This window comes from Triturus cristatus, chromosome 10, assembly GCF_964204655.1.
Source record: "Triturus cristatus chromosome 10, aTriCri1.1, whole genome shotgun sequence".
NCBI lineage: Eukaryota > Metazoa > Chordata > Amphibia > Caudata > Salamandridae > Triturus > Triturus cristatus.
In genome coordinates this window covers 1,237,363,963-1,237,378,819 of record NC_140593.1, presented here as the reverse complement: position 1 = coordinate 1,237,378,819, position 14,857 = coordinate 1,237,363,963, and the positions used below count along the sequence as shown (strand labels likewise).

Here is a 14,857-nt window from a genome sequence, read left to right as displayed (position 1 = left end):
TTCGCTTTGGGGGCTTCTATGCACTACTTACAAGTGACTTTGCTAATGCTTGGAGTACACATTGGAAATGTAAAAGAGTGTGCTCGAACACGTGTGCTACAGTGTTTGTCTCAGCAGTTCAGAGCAGCAATTGAAACCATGATGCAATATTTCAAAGCCACTTCTGTGAACAGTGCAAATCCACACTGTAGCTCACAAGTGGCATCTGATTTCTATTCCATTACTGCGGTTCGCTCTGGCTACATGTCAAAGATGCCAAACAGGGAAACCAAAAAATAATTCTCCATGTTTAAGGGTCAGAGTACATGCACATGGAACAGTTTAGCAGTCTCCAAGTGTCCAGAGTCAAAATGTGCAAGTAATCTAAGTCCTTAAACATAAAAAGACAGGGAGAACAAATTAAATACGGAGCCCAGGGCCTTTGAATATCATTGTGGTGGCCTCACGGAGTGCTCAGTGCAGACCGTTGAATGGATGGCAGTAATTTCATGAACCTTATCAAAAGCTGTTCTAAACCCACATCACCCACGGTCATTTTGCTTTATTTCAATAATACGTTGACCTAGCCAATACTAAGGCAGAAAATTGAAATGTTAGAGTTGGAAACTATTTAACTCTGCCCAAGAAAAATATTTCCCAAATAGTAGGATTTAGGTAAAACATTTTTTTGCCAATGGCGATACTGCATGGCAAGAGGGACCTCTCCTATGGCAGCATCATTTCAGGACACAAGTTAACTCCTGTTTTCTAAAAACAGCCTCCAAAGCCAAATACTACTGGCAGTTGTAAGCACACTTCTGCACAATCACTAAGTCATTCTAACCTCAACTCTGAGTCCATTTAAACACCTATGGAAAGTGCCTTACCTTGGCTAACTGTATGAGGGTGTCAAGAACATGTCTGCACACAACAGGGGCTGCCTGTGGATGAATGTGTACAGTGGAACCACAACCAGAGTGCTTTTCTGTGTGTTTGCGCCCCATGGATCTTTGGATCTGGAAAATGTTAGTCCGACAGCCGAGTGCTGCGTCCATGGACACAGAGAGCCAAGAGAGCTGGCTGGAGCTTTTGGACTCCATTTTGTGCAAGAGGTCCAGCGGTCGGTTCTCTGTGCTTGTTGATGTGCAAGCCTTTGTTGATTTCTTGCCCTTTTCATCAATCATGCTGGTGGAGGCTTTGGGGCTCTCTATGCACAGCTCGCTCTCGCTGCTGCGTTGCAATATAGACAGCAGGCTGCGGATCACCCAATTGCGCGTTTGGGCATGGTAGCAGAGGTTCCGTAAGACACGGTGAAGGCGGCTTGTATTCAGCTTCGGTTCATCCACAAACAAGAGGACCAACAGGCAGGAGAGGGCTTCATGGTCCAGTAGGAGTCGTCCTCTCAAGCGCAGGAGGCTGTCCACATTACTACCAGAGGGTCTATAACAGTGTAAAGATAGTGAGATTACAATCCTACAATGTAGAGCAAGACAGAGCAGCAGCTGTAAACATTACTACCATTCAGCCAAATAATTCAGTAAATACGTCACAATGATCATAAACCAAACCGGCCCAGCTGCAAGGGCAGTCTCCAGAGCAGCTGTTCAGCCTCACTGAGTACGTGTTAACCACTTCCTGCCCAATCTGGCCACCAGCTTTAACACATTTGGATGGAGCCTGAGACAAGTTAGTGAATAGTGGAAGCAGCTAATGAAGGTGGACACTGCCTCTCTTTCTGCTCAATAGCCAAGGATATAAAACAAAAAAGCACAAAGAGCAGACAATGCAACGGGACAGCGGCAACACACAGTGCTGCTTAACTGATCTGTGCCAGATGCATTATGGGGGCCTTTCCTGCTAGCCGTGATCAGTACAGCTAAACAAATATATATCATTGCCTGAACTTCGATTTATCACAGCCACAATATGACAAGGAGAACAGTATACACTCTGGAATTCTATCTAGTACATCATCTCCCATTTGCTGACCCTGAATAACATGTCTGAAGAATCAAGTACCTCAAGGGACTAAGAAAGGATTATGTTACTTACCCTGTAAGCATCTGTTTGTGGCACGTAGTGCTGTAGATTAACATGCTGTGCATACTCCTGCCATCTAGAGTTAGGCTAGGATGTGTACAACTTGTTTTTGTTATACAAGGTATAGGGAGTCCTCCCTTAGTTGGCAGTGCACATGGGCATCAACTCAATGGTTAGATTGTTTTCTTCCGCTGTCTGGTTCGGATGTGCTTCGTCGGGACTTGGAGCCAATGCCACGTGGCAAACTGACGATCCGTCACCACAGAAAGCAGTACCCCAGACCTACACTTCAGATGCCTTCCCCATTTCCTCTCTCCCTATCCCATCCTCTGCTTTCAGCTGTCTTGGGAGGAGCACTATGCCTTTAAGGGAACCACATGCTGGAGCCAAGATCCCGATCAGCTGACCGTCACGTGACACCTGAAAACGGAAGAAAGGAGACACGGAAAGACCTGGCAGGCGGGCAGAAGGAAGAAGCAAACTTCAGCAGGAGCAAGAAGGAGTCCGCACCTTCATAGCGTCACCAGGAGCCAGAGAAACATAAGGAAGGGCGTCAGAGTGAAAACAAGCAAACGCTCAAGAACGAAGGATCAAAGAAGGAGCCGGTCCTTGTCCGGCAAAACGTGGAAACCAGCCATGTCCCAGGAGGGGTGTGGCTTCACCAGGTACGGGCCAGGTTGGGGTCGGTGTGGGGAGCAATCCCATCCCAAGACAGGAGGGGTGGGGGCACCTAGAATCCTGAAGCCTCCAGCGCGTGTCACTCGCATATTAGGGAAACGCTACAACGCGTAGCACGATAGAGCATCACAGGTGGTGGTATCGGGTGTTTTGGTCCCTCACACCCTTCCCCTGAAAGCACTAGTGGGCAAGAGAGCCCCTTACTTATATCCTCTCTTCTTTTTTTTTTATTTACCTGCTAATGTCTGTTGTCTGAGACACAAGAAGAAGAGACGATGATCACCAGGCGTTCCGAAAGAGGAAGACTGTCTTTTGTTTCACCCCCCTCCTCAGATATTCCCTTTTTCCCCTTTCAAAGAACAGTGACTGTGTAATAATCCAAATAAACCGTTCAAACCTTCCGTTATAGTGTCTGTTTCTCCTGGTCCACACAAACTTAGTAAGGCCTTGTGAGAAAGTGCCATCTTTCTTGCATGGTATGCCCCCACTTTTTTCTGAATTGCTGAATGTACTTTGACAGAGTCTGCCCTGGGCTCCTGCCAATCAGGTACCCATGGCCTATGTTCCTTCCCTAAAAACTGTGCTGAAACCTAAACCCAAATTGGCAAACCCTGGCCACATGTGAGCACCTGTTAATGGTACACTAGGTACCCAGGGCCTTGTGACCAGGGAAGGCCCCTAAGGGGTGCAGCACTTATTGTGACACCCTTAGAGGCCCTGTACCCTGACACAAACACACTGCCCTTGCAGGCTGAGTGTCTGGATACAGAACAAAACATCCCTGTGTGCCATGCCCACAACCTACACTGCCCTGGCATGCATCAGCCACCCCTCTAGCTGGGTGCCCTATGCCAGTGGTGTGGGTACAGGTGCATGAGCCCTGTGCCCTACAGTACCCAGGTCCATTCCTAGGCACTGTAAGTGCAGTGCTGCCATTTAAGAGAATATGGTGCTGGGAGATCGTCAAACACGAACTCCACAGCACCATGATGGCAACACTGAAGACTGAGAAGTTTGGTATCAAACTTCTCAGCACATTAAACCCGCACTGATGCCAGTGCAGGATTTAATGTACAATGCACGACAGAGGGCATCTTAGAGATGCCCACTGAACCTAACCCACAATCCACGTCTTGTCTGAGGGGCTGCCTAGGCTGCCACACAGCAGACAAGTTGCTGGACCCCTGGGTAGAGAGCCATCCGCTCTCAGGGGGCTGCAACAATGCACATCCTGGGCGAGGTGCTAGGTCTCCTCCCCCAGGATGGGAAGGGGAAGCTTCAAAGGCATGCAGCCTTTGTGAGCTTCTCCAGGCCACTTGCTGTACTCAGCAACTGGCCCCTACCGGTTCTAAACCCCCACTCGGGCGGCAAGACTGGCCGGAAACCCCAAGGAAGGACAGGGGGTGTGCCAACCTCTGCCAACCCCACCCCTCAGGTGGGGGAGGTGAGGTGAAGTACATCCCCGGGCTCTTGCCATCTTGAAGATGGGGAGCCCTGCCCAATCAGGACTAGGCCACTGCTCCCCTCCCACAGGAGAGTGGCAGGATAGGGGGTGTACCCACCCCAGGGCAGGGACCCAGTGGTCCCTGCTCTTTACCTACCTGTAACGCCTCTAAATGTAGTATTTAGGGTCACCCTGAACCTTCTTTCCTTATATCCAGATTCCAAAACAGCAAAGAAGATCAAGAGACAAGACAACCTGCTGAGCAGCTGCTCAGAAGAGGAAGACACCAACTGCTTTGGCCCCAGCCTTACCAGCCTGTCGAACCTTGAACCTGCTAAATCCCGCACCTCTTCTGGCCAGCAACCTCACAAACCCTGAAGGACCTGGCTGCCTTGTGACTCTGGGCAACTGGGACTCCCACAAGCAGTGGTGCTGCTCGGGCAAGTGACTGACCCCTGGCATCAACCATGAACCGCGAACCACTTACACACTGCACCCGCCAAGCCTGGCCTGTGCTGGAGCGAACAAAGAACCCAAGGACGTCCCCCGGGCGACTGTGGCCCTGAGTCCAGCACCCAAGGACCCACCTTGATGCGCCTGACGACACCTGCAGCCTTGGAACCAGGGACCCCTCACACCGCGGGTGGGATTACCCGACACCAAAAGGCACCCGGCGGCCCCCTGTGCCCAACTCCTGGGTGCCTGCCTATCCTCCAACTACCCAACTTGCCTCTCGAGGTGGTGGTCACACCTGGGGAGTCTTCGTGCCTGAGCTTGCAGCCTTTGTTCGTTTTTGAGCTTCTCCATTGCAGTCCATTGAGCGCCAGACGGCTCAAGGGCACCCTGCACCCAGCCGCCTGAGTGCCCCTGGCAGTGCAGTCTCTACTCTGCTCTACTTCCCCATTCGCACCAACTGTGAAAACGTAATTACTTACCTGTTTTAGATAGATGACCCATTGCTTAACCTAGGAGTCCAGCACTGGATTACAAAAGTAACAAGAATATACTTTACCTATAGCTTGAATCTCCTTCCATAGGATAACATTGCCTGGTTTTTGCCCAAAAAGTTTCTAGGTGTCAAATTTGCAAACTTACAAATATTCGTAAAAAATCGCCTGAATAACCAAAACACATTCTTTCAACTGTTTACAGGAGATGCACCAGTGCTGGATCCAGGATCCAACACTGAGTTAGAAAAACTAACAATAACACCACTTACCTGCTAAGTGAAATTCCTCCCTTAGGATAACATTGGTGATTCTATGAGAAAAAGTTTCTAAGTGTCAACTTTTAAAATACCAAAATATTGCTACTGTAACCAAAACGCTTTTACTCAACTGTTTACAGGAAATGTCCCGGGACTGAATGCAGGATCCAGTCCAGTGGTTAGAAAAGTAATCCTCAAAGTAACTAATTGCATTTAATTAGAAATTCCCATTGAGCTCAATGTATTATTGTGTTTGAAATTGTGTTGCCTATTGCAACAACTGTCTATTGCATTCAAAAGCCTACTGCACATTGAAAGTATTTATCTAAAGCCTCTCATTCTGAGAAAGTATATTTTGAAATCTGTTGTTGATTCTAAAATATAACAACCATATATTTTTTATACAGAGCCATTGGCCTAGAGTTCGGTTCTTGAGTGTGTGAGACTATTTGCTGGCTGAGTGTGTACAACAAATGCTTTGCACTGTCCTCTGATACTGCCTTACTGCTCGAACAAGCTACCACTTTAGAGAGTGATGTTGTATCTAACTTTGGCCTCTGCCAAACCTCTGGGGACTGTGGACTCTGTGCACACTGTACCTATTTGGGAACAGTATATAAAGAGTCACTTTCCTACAGGCCTCTCAAGTTATTTTCCGAGTAGCCTTCGAACAATCTTTTAGTGCACTTGATTGTCTTCTCACCTTCGTGGTAGACTGCTCTGGTCGTGCGTCAATGGTGATCCTCTCACATGCACGGTGCCTTTCCCCTGGACAGGCCATTTCTACGAGACTTGCGTTTCAGAATGGTCACAGCATAATGGAAAAAAAAACACCCTCTCAAAACTGTCCACAGTGCCATTCCAAGTAGTCATGGACACACCAGCACGCCCTCTGCAATCTTGGTCTGTTCTTGGACCACAAGGAAGCCTGCCTCACTTTTCGGTCGAATGTGTGTATATACAGCTACACATGCCACTAACAGGAATTTACTCACTCTAAGCATCTGTTAGGTGCATTTAGTGCTGTAGATTCACATGCTCTGCATATTCCTAACATCTTGTGCTGGGCTCGGACATTTGCAACCTGTTTTTCTTCGGGGTCTTTCAAGTCACGAGGTATGTTGTGATTCCTCCTTCAGCTAATAATGCGCATGGGCACCAGCTTCACTGTTAAGATTTTCTTGCGCATCGGGTAAGCATATTGATGTAGCAGTAAGTAGAAAAAGTATGGTGACTGTAGGAAATATTGTACCAAATGTAGGGGTACAAAATGCAGTCAATATATGACACTGAAAAACAAATCCGAGACCAATTTACAAAAATAACAGATTTATATATAATTTTAGACACCAAGATCAGGTAAGTAATTTCGGAGATAGGATTTTTATAGTAAAACAGTAAAATGGACAAATAGCGTTTTGAGACATTAGCCTAGAAAACGGTAATGTGATCATATAGTAGAAACCACAAGTTACTTATCTTTGGTAATGCATTATCTGGTAGAGACTAGATCGAGCCTCAGATTCTCACTTTAGAATCCTCCCAGGCGTAAGACTGGATCCGGATTTTTTTCCCACAGCACATCAGCGCACCAGCAGGTGGTGTCATGCGACTCTGCATCAACATCGTCCACCGGATGTGACGTCAACAGAGTCCATATAACCCCCTCACCGACGTCAGTTTCTTCAGTGACTATTTTCCGCACTGGAAACGCAGAGCCACAAACTGAAACTGCGTATTGAACAGTGTATAGAAACAAAAGACACTTGTGTGTCAAATAAAAACCGAATTCCTAACAAGAATTCAGCATAGGACTATCCCAATAAAAATCTTGAGATGGGGGCGTGGCCAAGATGGCGAACGGGTGAGATGTGTCCCGATCGTCTCTCCGCTCCCATGCGCCAGACCAGCCATCAATGCACAGATTTCCCCTCTCAGCCGAGCGGAATCGGGGGTGCAAAACTGGGCAGACCTGGGGGCTGTATATCGGAGCAAGGCTGACTACTGAAAATGGCAGCGGACCCGCAGGTCGGCCGAGTAAACGGGCCCATCACTGCTGTAGCGGGGCCTTACTGCCGCCGGGGAGGAGCCCAGTCCCGGAGGGGCCGCACGGGCCCGCTTTCACGGTGGCGACGAGCCTGATCGGCAGGGCAGAGCACTGAGTGCGGGCAGTGGCCCGCGAGGCACAAGGCCGGGAGGTCGAGGCGGAGACTGCATCGGTGGACCCCCCCCCCGGTGGCGACACACAGGAGGAGGCCGACATAGCCCGACAGGTGCTGTACCACGCAGAGTGGAATGCGGGGGGTGTGCATCGAGGGTCAACCGAGCAAAGCCCAGCGAGCTGACAGCCTTCGAGTCGGCCACGTGGCAGAGTGGCCCGACACTGAGGCCTGCGCCATCGCCTCCATCAACAGCGGTTCCTGCAGGGCGGAAGTTGCGGCGACAACCATGGCAGCGGGCCAAGGGAAGAAGGACAGGTCCCTTAAGGACATGCTGACTAGGCCCCCGCAGTCTGGCGGGGGAGAAGGGCGTGTAGGAAGGTGGATATCTGACTATGGTTACCCTCAACTTTTTGCCTAGTGTCTAGCTGGTTTTTCGACTTAGTTGGCCTGAGATCCTGCCATTCAGGGTCTCAGGCTGTCTGCTCTCTCTTTAAAATGGACTCCATGTACCCTAGGTACATACCCAATTGGTAAGGGTCACCTTATTGGACCCTGTACAGTGTACCCTAGGTACCCAGGGCATAGGTGTACCCTAGGCCTCCCAGGGGCTGCAGCATGTATTATGCCACCCCTGGTCTGGCCTTCCAATCAGACAACTGGCTGATCACTCAGCTGGGGCAAGGTCGTGTAATCACCCCTTGCTTAGATATAGTATACCTATATCTACCCTTAAAATAGACACGTGTACCTGTGAGCCACTCCTATGGCAGGCCTTAACAATCCTGGAGGCAGAGTGCTTGGTAACATGTGAGATGGTGCTCTAGCATGAGCTGAGCCTGTCTGCAGCTTTCGGAACCATGTCCTTATAGCTGTTCTATGATATAGCCTTCCATATACTCTTAAAGTGCCTTATAATCTTAAACGGTTATGGTAACTATGGTTTGGCTTTATCAAAACATGTTGTGTAAGGCGTCTAACACTTTGGAATAATACCCCCATTCCATTTCTGGGGAGGAGGATATTATTCCTCCCTTCTAGAGGGAGAGACATGTTAAAATCCTACCTTGTTGTTTAACTCTGACCAAAGCCTTAGCATCACAAAATGGATGCTGCTGCCACAGACACGAGTCTGACCTCCTGCAGCTGGGAGCCCTCCCAGCCAGGGAGGCCTGGACAATATGTTTCTTGCTTGGGGAGGTGCTAGCACCTCCCCAGACAGACTTTAGTGTATTGGGGCAGGGAGGGCTGAAAGGAATGAGACATGCCTGGGGCACACAAGGTGCTCCATGCATAGTCCAGTTCAAACCGGTGCTGGGGCACTCCAGCCCCAGCTCTGGCGCGAAACTGGACAAAGGAAAGTGGGTGTAGCCACTCCCCTTCCTGGTCCCATCCATAGGAGGGACCTTGCAGGTAGCCCAGCCCACTAGCCCAGTATATCAGTAGGTAGCTGAGCCCTGCTAAATTAGATTAACCTGAATCTGCAACTTGAACAGAAACTCTGGACCTTCGACCACAGGAAGAAGACTGAAGAAATTTACCTTGTGGCCAAGGAGTGATCACCCTGGGCAACCAGGCACCATCCAGCGACCGCTGCTTTGCTTTGTGACTGATCCTACGAGGGACGACTGCAGAGACTGACCAGCGCCGAGACTTTCAGACACCTCTGACCCAGATCCACATCTACAGCGAAGCTGAGACCCGTGGAGGCGACGAGGGACGTGGGACCGGCGACTTGGGAAAAGTGGATAGTACCTGACTAGCGCGACTTCCGAGTCTCTCTCGAGGATGTGCTTGGGGAATTGAGAAGCCCCCATCCCGAGCACCATCTGCAAAGAAGACCAGCTCCCCACACTTCACGTGAGCTACGTGGGGCCCTTCTGCACCTGAGTTGCTCGACGTGTTGTGCGGTTGCTGGCCCGTTGGCTAGTGACCTCTGCGACGACGAACCTTTGTTTTCAACTTGCTGGTCCGGCTCCTCCAGACTGGCACCCGCTCCTCTGTGAAAGAGAAGCCCCCCCAGACCTTCCTGGTCTGCACCAGAAGCAAGTCCTCCATCCTGCGTGGGTTCCGCTTGCCAAGGCTTGTTGGGTCCCGACTCGACTTCGACGCCGCCGACAGCAAGAGCCTTCGTGGGACAGCTCACCTCCTGGTCCTGGTCTTCCTAGACGCCTCCTGGTACCCGTGACTGCTGCGATAAGCTTCACCACTTCACCTGCATCTTCACGACATCGCCTGGTTCCTTCCCAGCTCCTGGCTGGTGACCTAGACTCTTTCCCTTCTGCTTGCAGGTATCCTTCCTTCTTGATTCCATCCTTGGGATCCACCGGACACTCTTCACTGACTGCCTGTCAGCAACTTTCCTTCAGGCATCCATAGGAGTCAACGACGAAACCCGACGCAAGTTCACACCTATGCACCCGCAGCCCGTGGGCTAGGTAACTTGAGTACTCCGGTGCTCACAAGGGTATTGACTATCCTAGGGTCTAGTTTCCAAGTCTTGACTTCCTAGCTATACCAGAAGTGTCCTAAAACTGTTAATTTCTAATAACTTCCATTTCTATCGACTTTTACGCATTACGCGTGAGTGTTTCCACTCTGCACCTGAATCCTGTGGGCCTCCCACTTCCTAACCTTTGGTAGTATAGAGTAGCCCCAGCGATTCCCTAGGCCTATCCTGTGTTCGTGACAGTGGTTCTTATACCACTTACTTAGTATATGGTTTGCGTGGCCCCTAGGGCTTAACTGTATTACTTACCTGTGTGACTTAACGTATGCTTAAATAAGACTGTGTAGTACTTAGCTCGAATCTCATAAAGAGTGCTGAGGGTTTGACTAAAATAAATACACTTTATTTTATATATATATATCTGTTGTGGTGTCCTTTCATTTGGTATTCAAGGGATTACATATGGTATAACAGCTGGCTATACATGCCATACAGAGTTTAGCCTAAGACTGCTCTTGTCCATGCTACCACTAGGATAGCTGGTCTATAAGGTTGACTTTACAACCAATCACCATAAGAGTTGTTTGGACTGATACAAGGTGTACACTAGAATTAGTTACATCATATATCAGGCCAACTTCTCACAAGACGAGCCTTTCCGCTAACGCATACGAGGGCCCCGGTCACCCGTGCCTTCCCGGAGACGCTCTTCGGCACCCTCGGAGAAGATTTCCGCACGTTAAAGGGGGACATCGCACAGAGGATCAGAGAGATGTGGACGCGGTGGGCGAACGCGTGGCCTCCATCGAGGACCCGGCTCAAGCCAGGGATGAGGACATAGAACACTTGCAGCAGGAGGTCCTCCAGCTCAAGGAGCAACAGATCGATCTCCAATCGCACACAGTGGACTTGGAGAATCGTTCACGCCGGAATAACATCCGTTTTAAGGGGGTGCTATCTCAGGCGGAGGAGTCAAACATTACGTTGTATCTTCAGGGCCTCTTTAGGAGTGTGCTGAGAACTTTGAAATTCGAATCGACAGGGCACACAGATTGGGACTCCAGCGAAGTGCACCGGCGCCCCCCCACCTGACATCCTCGCATACCTACCGGACTTTCGACTTAAAGAGCGTCTACTGCATGTGACCAGAGATAAACAACCTTTTATGTACCAGGAAAACCAGGTTGCCCTATACCAAGACCTGGCCCTGATCACACTTCAGAAGCAGAAAAACTTTCGAGTGGCCACGGCGTACCTTCGGAGCCAGGATTGTTGTTTGCCTGTTGGGGTTTGGGAGGGAGGGGTCCGGTTTATATGGTGCTCTTTGCAAGAGATCCTGGATGTTCATGGCATTTTCTTCTGCACACTCACTTTCCATTCGCTGGAGGGGGAGAGTTGTCACACGGGGAGGGGAGCACACCCTAGGGAATCCGCTAGTGCCCGCTATCACCACTGGCCATGGTCACTAAAGAAGCAAAGATTCTTACACTTAACGTTAAAGGGCTCAACAACCCTGTCAAAAGGTGTGCCATTCTGTCCTATTTGGAGCATGCGGAGGCCGACATATGTCTTCTACAGGGGAGACACCTTCTGGCCAGGGACTATCACCGTATGCGGTCAAGAGCGTTCCCTCACCAATACTTCTCTTGCACAGGGGAAAAGAAAGCAGGGGTAGCTATACTCTTATCAAATCGCGGTAAGGAGGTGGTGAAAGATAAAGGGGCAGAGTTGAAGGGGAGATTGTTGGCCTACACTTTACAATTTGACTCCCAATCTATTGTGAAAGGCTCCATTTATGTCCCCAAATCAGGGCACGAGGGCTTCCTCAAAACAGCTTTAACCGATGCGATGGCTCCCCAGAACCGCATGACTAATACGGGGGGGTGGGTTTTGCCTAAACTTGGTAATGGACTCGGGTAAGGACAGTTAACAGGCCTTCTACTCCCATAGGGGTGAAATGTCACGAGATGGGAGGAATTGGCTGCAGGAGATGGGTCTAGTGAACCTCTGGAGAAAAGCTCACCCCACTTTCTCACAATACACCTTTATCTCTTACGCATATAGATCATATGCGTGCATAGACTATTTCCTGGGAACGGGGCAGATCAGTGGGGAGGTAAAGTCAGTGAGCATCGAACCAGCCGCCCAATCAGACCATGATGCGCTGACAGTGAACATAATGTGGACACTGGGCCCCCGCCGAGTTGGCTGCTGAAGACTTAAGGAAACTAAGCTTCACATACAGACAGTGGAGCAACAACTCACTACATGTATCCAGGACTATCTGGCCTTCAACGCCACTCCCGATATAGCACCGATAACCCTATGGGAAGCACTGTAACAGGTGGTACGGGGGGAGTTGATAGCTATAGCAACGGCCGACAACAAAGAACGCAAGGAGTTGAGAGCAGCCCTGCCCGCTCAAGTACAGGAGCTTGAAGGTATCCATAGTCGAACTAGGGCGCCTAGGGTGTGGATGCAACTCAAGGCTGTCAGGGCACAGCTAGCTGGGCTAGACCTAGACAGGGCGGAATATGCAGCGGCCAGACTAAAAGCACAAGTTACTACTTGTGTAACGATATATCTGTAAGAGACATTAGTTAATGATAGATTCCTTAACTTAGAATATACCCAGGCGTGAGAATGGATCCGGAAAGTTTTTTCGTTAGCAGTACCCCTGCGTGTCAGTAGGTGGCGTTGTGCTGCTCCGCGTCCATCGCTGGCATCGTATGCGCCGAGATTACGTCACAGAGACTACTTAGGCGCCACCCATGCGCACGGACGTCAGTTCTGTACACGACTTTCCGCACAAGGAACGCAGAGCCATGCAAGAAACTGACCACTGGTGCCATGAAACCAGGGACCTGTAAGGGATGACCTTAACCCTAGAAACAATTCGCAGAACGGGGAGGATGGGTGGGGTGGTAAGGAATCTATCACTAACTAATGTCTCTTACAGATATATCGTTACACAAGTAAGTAACTTGTGCATCAGAAAGAGACACGTTAGTGATAGATTCATTACCGTAGAATAGATACCCCAGCAATACCAACCCTGGTGGTGGGTCTGCGAAGAGATTACACCAGAAAGTCACGGAGAACAGAACTGCCAAAGAAGCCGTCTGTCCGGACTTGACTGTCAAGGCAGTAATGCTTGGTAAACGTGTGCAGCGAGGCCCACGTAGCTGCCAGACAAATATCCTGCAAGGGAACGCCGCGTCCCAAGGCAGTAGCGGCTGCCGTTGCCCTGGTAGAATGGGCACACAGCCCCACAGGAGGCACCTTCTTAGCCAACGAGTTACATGCTTTGATGCACAGAACGACCCACCGAGAGATGGTCCGTTTGTGCACAGCCCAACCTTTTTTGGCGCCCACGTAGCCAACAAAGAGCTGGTCATCCATCCGGAACTGCTGTGCGCTTCAGATAGAACGAGAGCGCACGTTTTGGGTCCAGACGGTGGAGCCTCTCCCTCTTTCAAGGGATGCGGAAAGAAGGTGGGCAAGGTGATGGTCTGCCCGATGTGGAAGGACGGGACAACCTTTGGCAGGAAAGCAGGACGGGTCCTTAAAACCACCTTGTCCAGGTAAACAGAAAGGAAAGGAGGTTTAGAAGAAAGAACCTGGAGCTCACTCACTCTTCTGGCAGAGGTGATAGCTACCAGGAAAGTCGTCTTGAGAGTGAGAAGACGTAAAGGACAGTTATGAAGAGGCTCAAAGGGAGCACACATCAGATAGGTCAAGACAAGATTTAAGTCCCATGGAGGCATTGCGAAAGGCAGAGATGGCCGAAAGATAACCTTTGACAGTGCCCAGAGCAGAGCCCTGCTGGGCCAAGGATAGTAGCAACAGAAGGACCTCAGAAAGAGGGGCAGAAAGGGGATCCACAGACTTCGCTGTGCACCACGCCACAAACTTGTTCCACCGGCAGGCGTACACCGTCTTAGAAGATGTACGCCTGGATGCCAGAATGACATTACAGACTGCGGGAGGAAGATCAAAAGCAGTCAACTGTCGCCGCTCAATCTCCACGCATGGAGGTGGAGGCTGGACATGTTCGGGTGGAGGACCCCTCCTGCTGCTGCGACAGAAGATCCTTCCGAAGAGGCAGACAGATCGGGGGACCAATTGCCATGCTGAGTAGCTCGGGATACCAGTACCTTCGTGCCCAGCCCGGAGCCACAAGGATGACTTGGGCCCGGTGTCGGAAGGTGGATATCGGACTATGGTTACCCCAACTTTTTGCCTAGTGTCTAGCTGGTTTTTCGACTTAGTTGGCCTGAGATCCTGCCATTCAGGGTCTCAGGCTGTCTGCTCTCTCTTTAAAATGGACTCCATGTACCCTAGGTACATATCCAATTGGTAAGGATCACCTTATTGGACCCTGTACAGTGTACCCTAGGTACCCAGGGCATAGGTGTACCCTAGGCCTCCCAGGGGCTGCAGCATGTATTATGCCACCCCTGGCCTGGCCTTACAATCCGACACAACTGGCTGATCACTCAGCTGGGGCAGGGTCGTCTAATCACCCCTTGCTTAGATATAGTATACCTATATCTACACTCACAATAGACACATGTGTACCTATCAGACACTCCTATGGCAGGCCTTAACAATCCTGGAGGCAGAGTGCTTGGTAACATGCGAGATGGTGCTCTAGCATGAGCTGAGCCTGTCTGCAGCTTTCGGAACCATGTCCTTATAGCTGTTCTATGATATAGCCTACCATATACTCTTAAAGTACCTTATAATCTTAAACGGTTATGGTAACTATGGTTTGGCTTTATCAAAACATGTCGTGTAAGGTGTCTAACACTTTGTAATAATACCCCCATCCCATTTCTGGTGATGAGGATATTATTCCTCCCTTCTAGAGGGAGAGACATGTTAAAATCCTACTTTGC

The 14,857-nt window shown here is 50.0% G+C and overlaps 1 protein-coding gene across 5 annotated transcripts in view; it reads right to left on the bottom strand.

Annotated features, from left to right (window-relative positions):
* Window positions 1-14,857, bottom strand: part of HUWE1 (HECT, UBA and WWE domain containing E3 ubiquitin protein ligase 1) — a 1,878,220-nt gene that overhangs the window by 282,487 nt on the left and 1,580,876 nt on the right. For all 5 annotated transcript variants that reach the window (XM_085629865.1, XM_085629862.1, XM_085629866.1 and 2 more), the window contains one exon: window positions 867-1,419. In XM_085629865.1, the coding sequence (XP_085485991.1) occupies window positions 867-1,419 (553 nt within the window). The remainder of the gene's footprint in view (window positions 1-866; window positions 1,420-14,857) is intronic.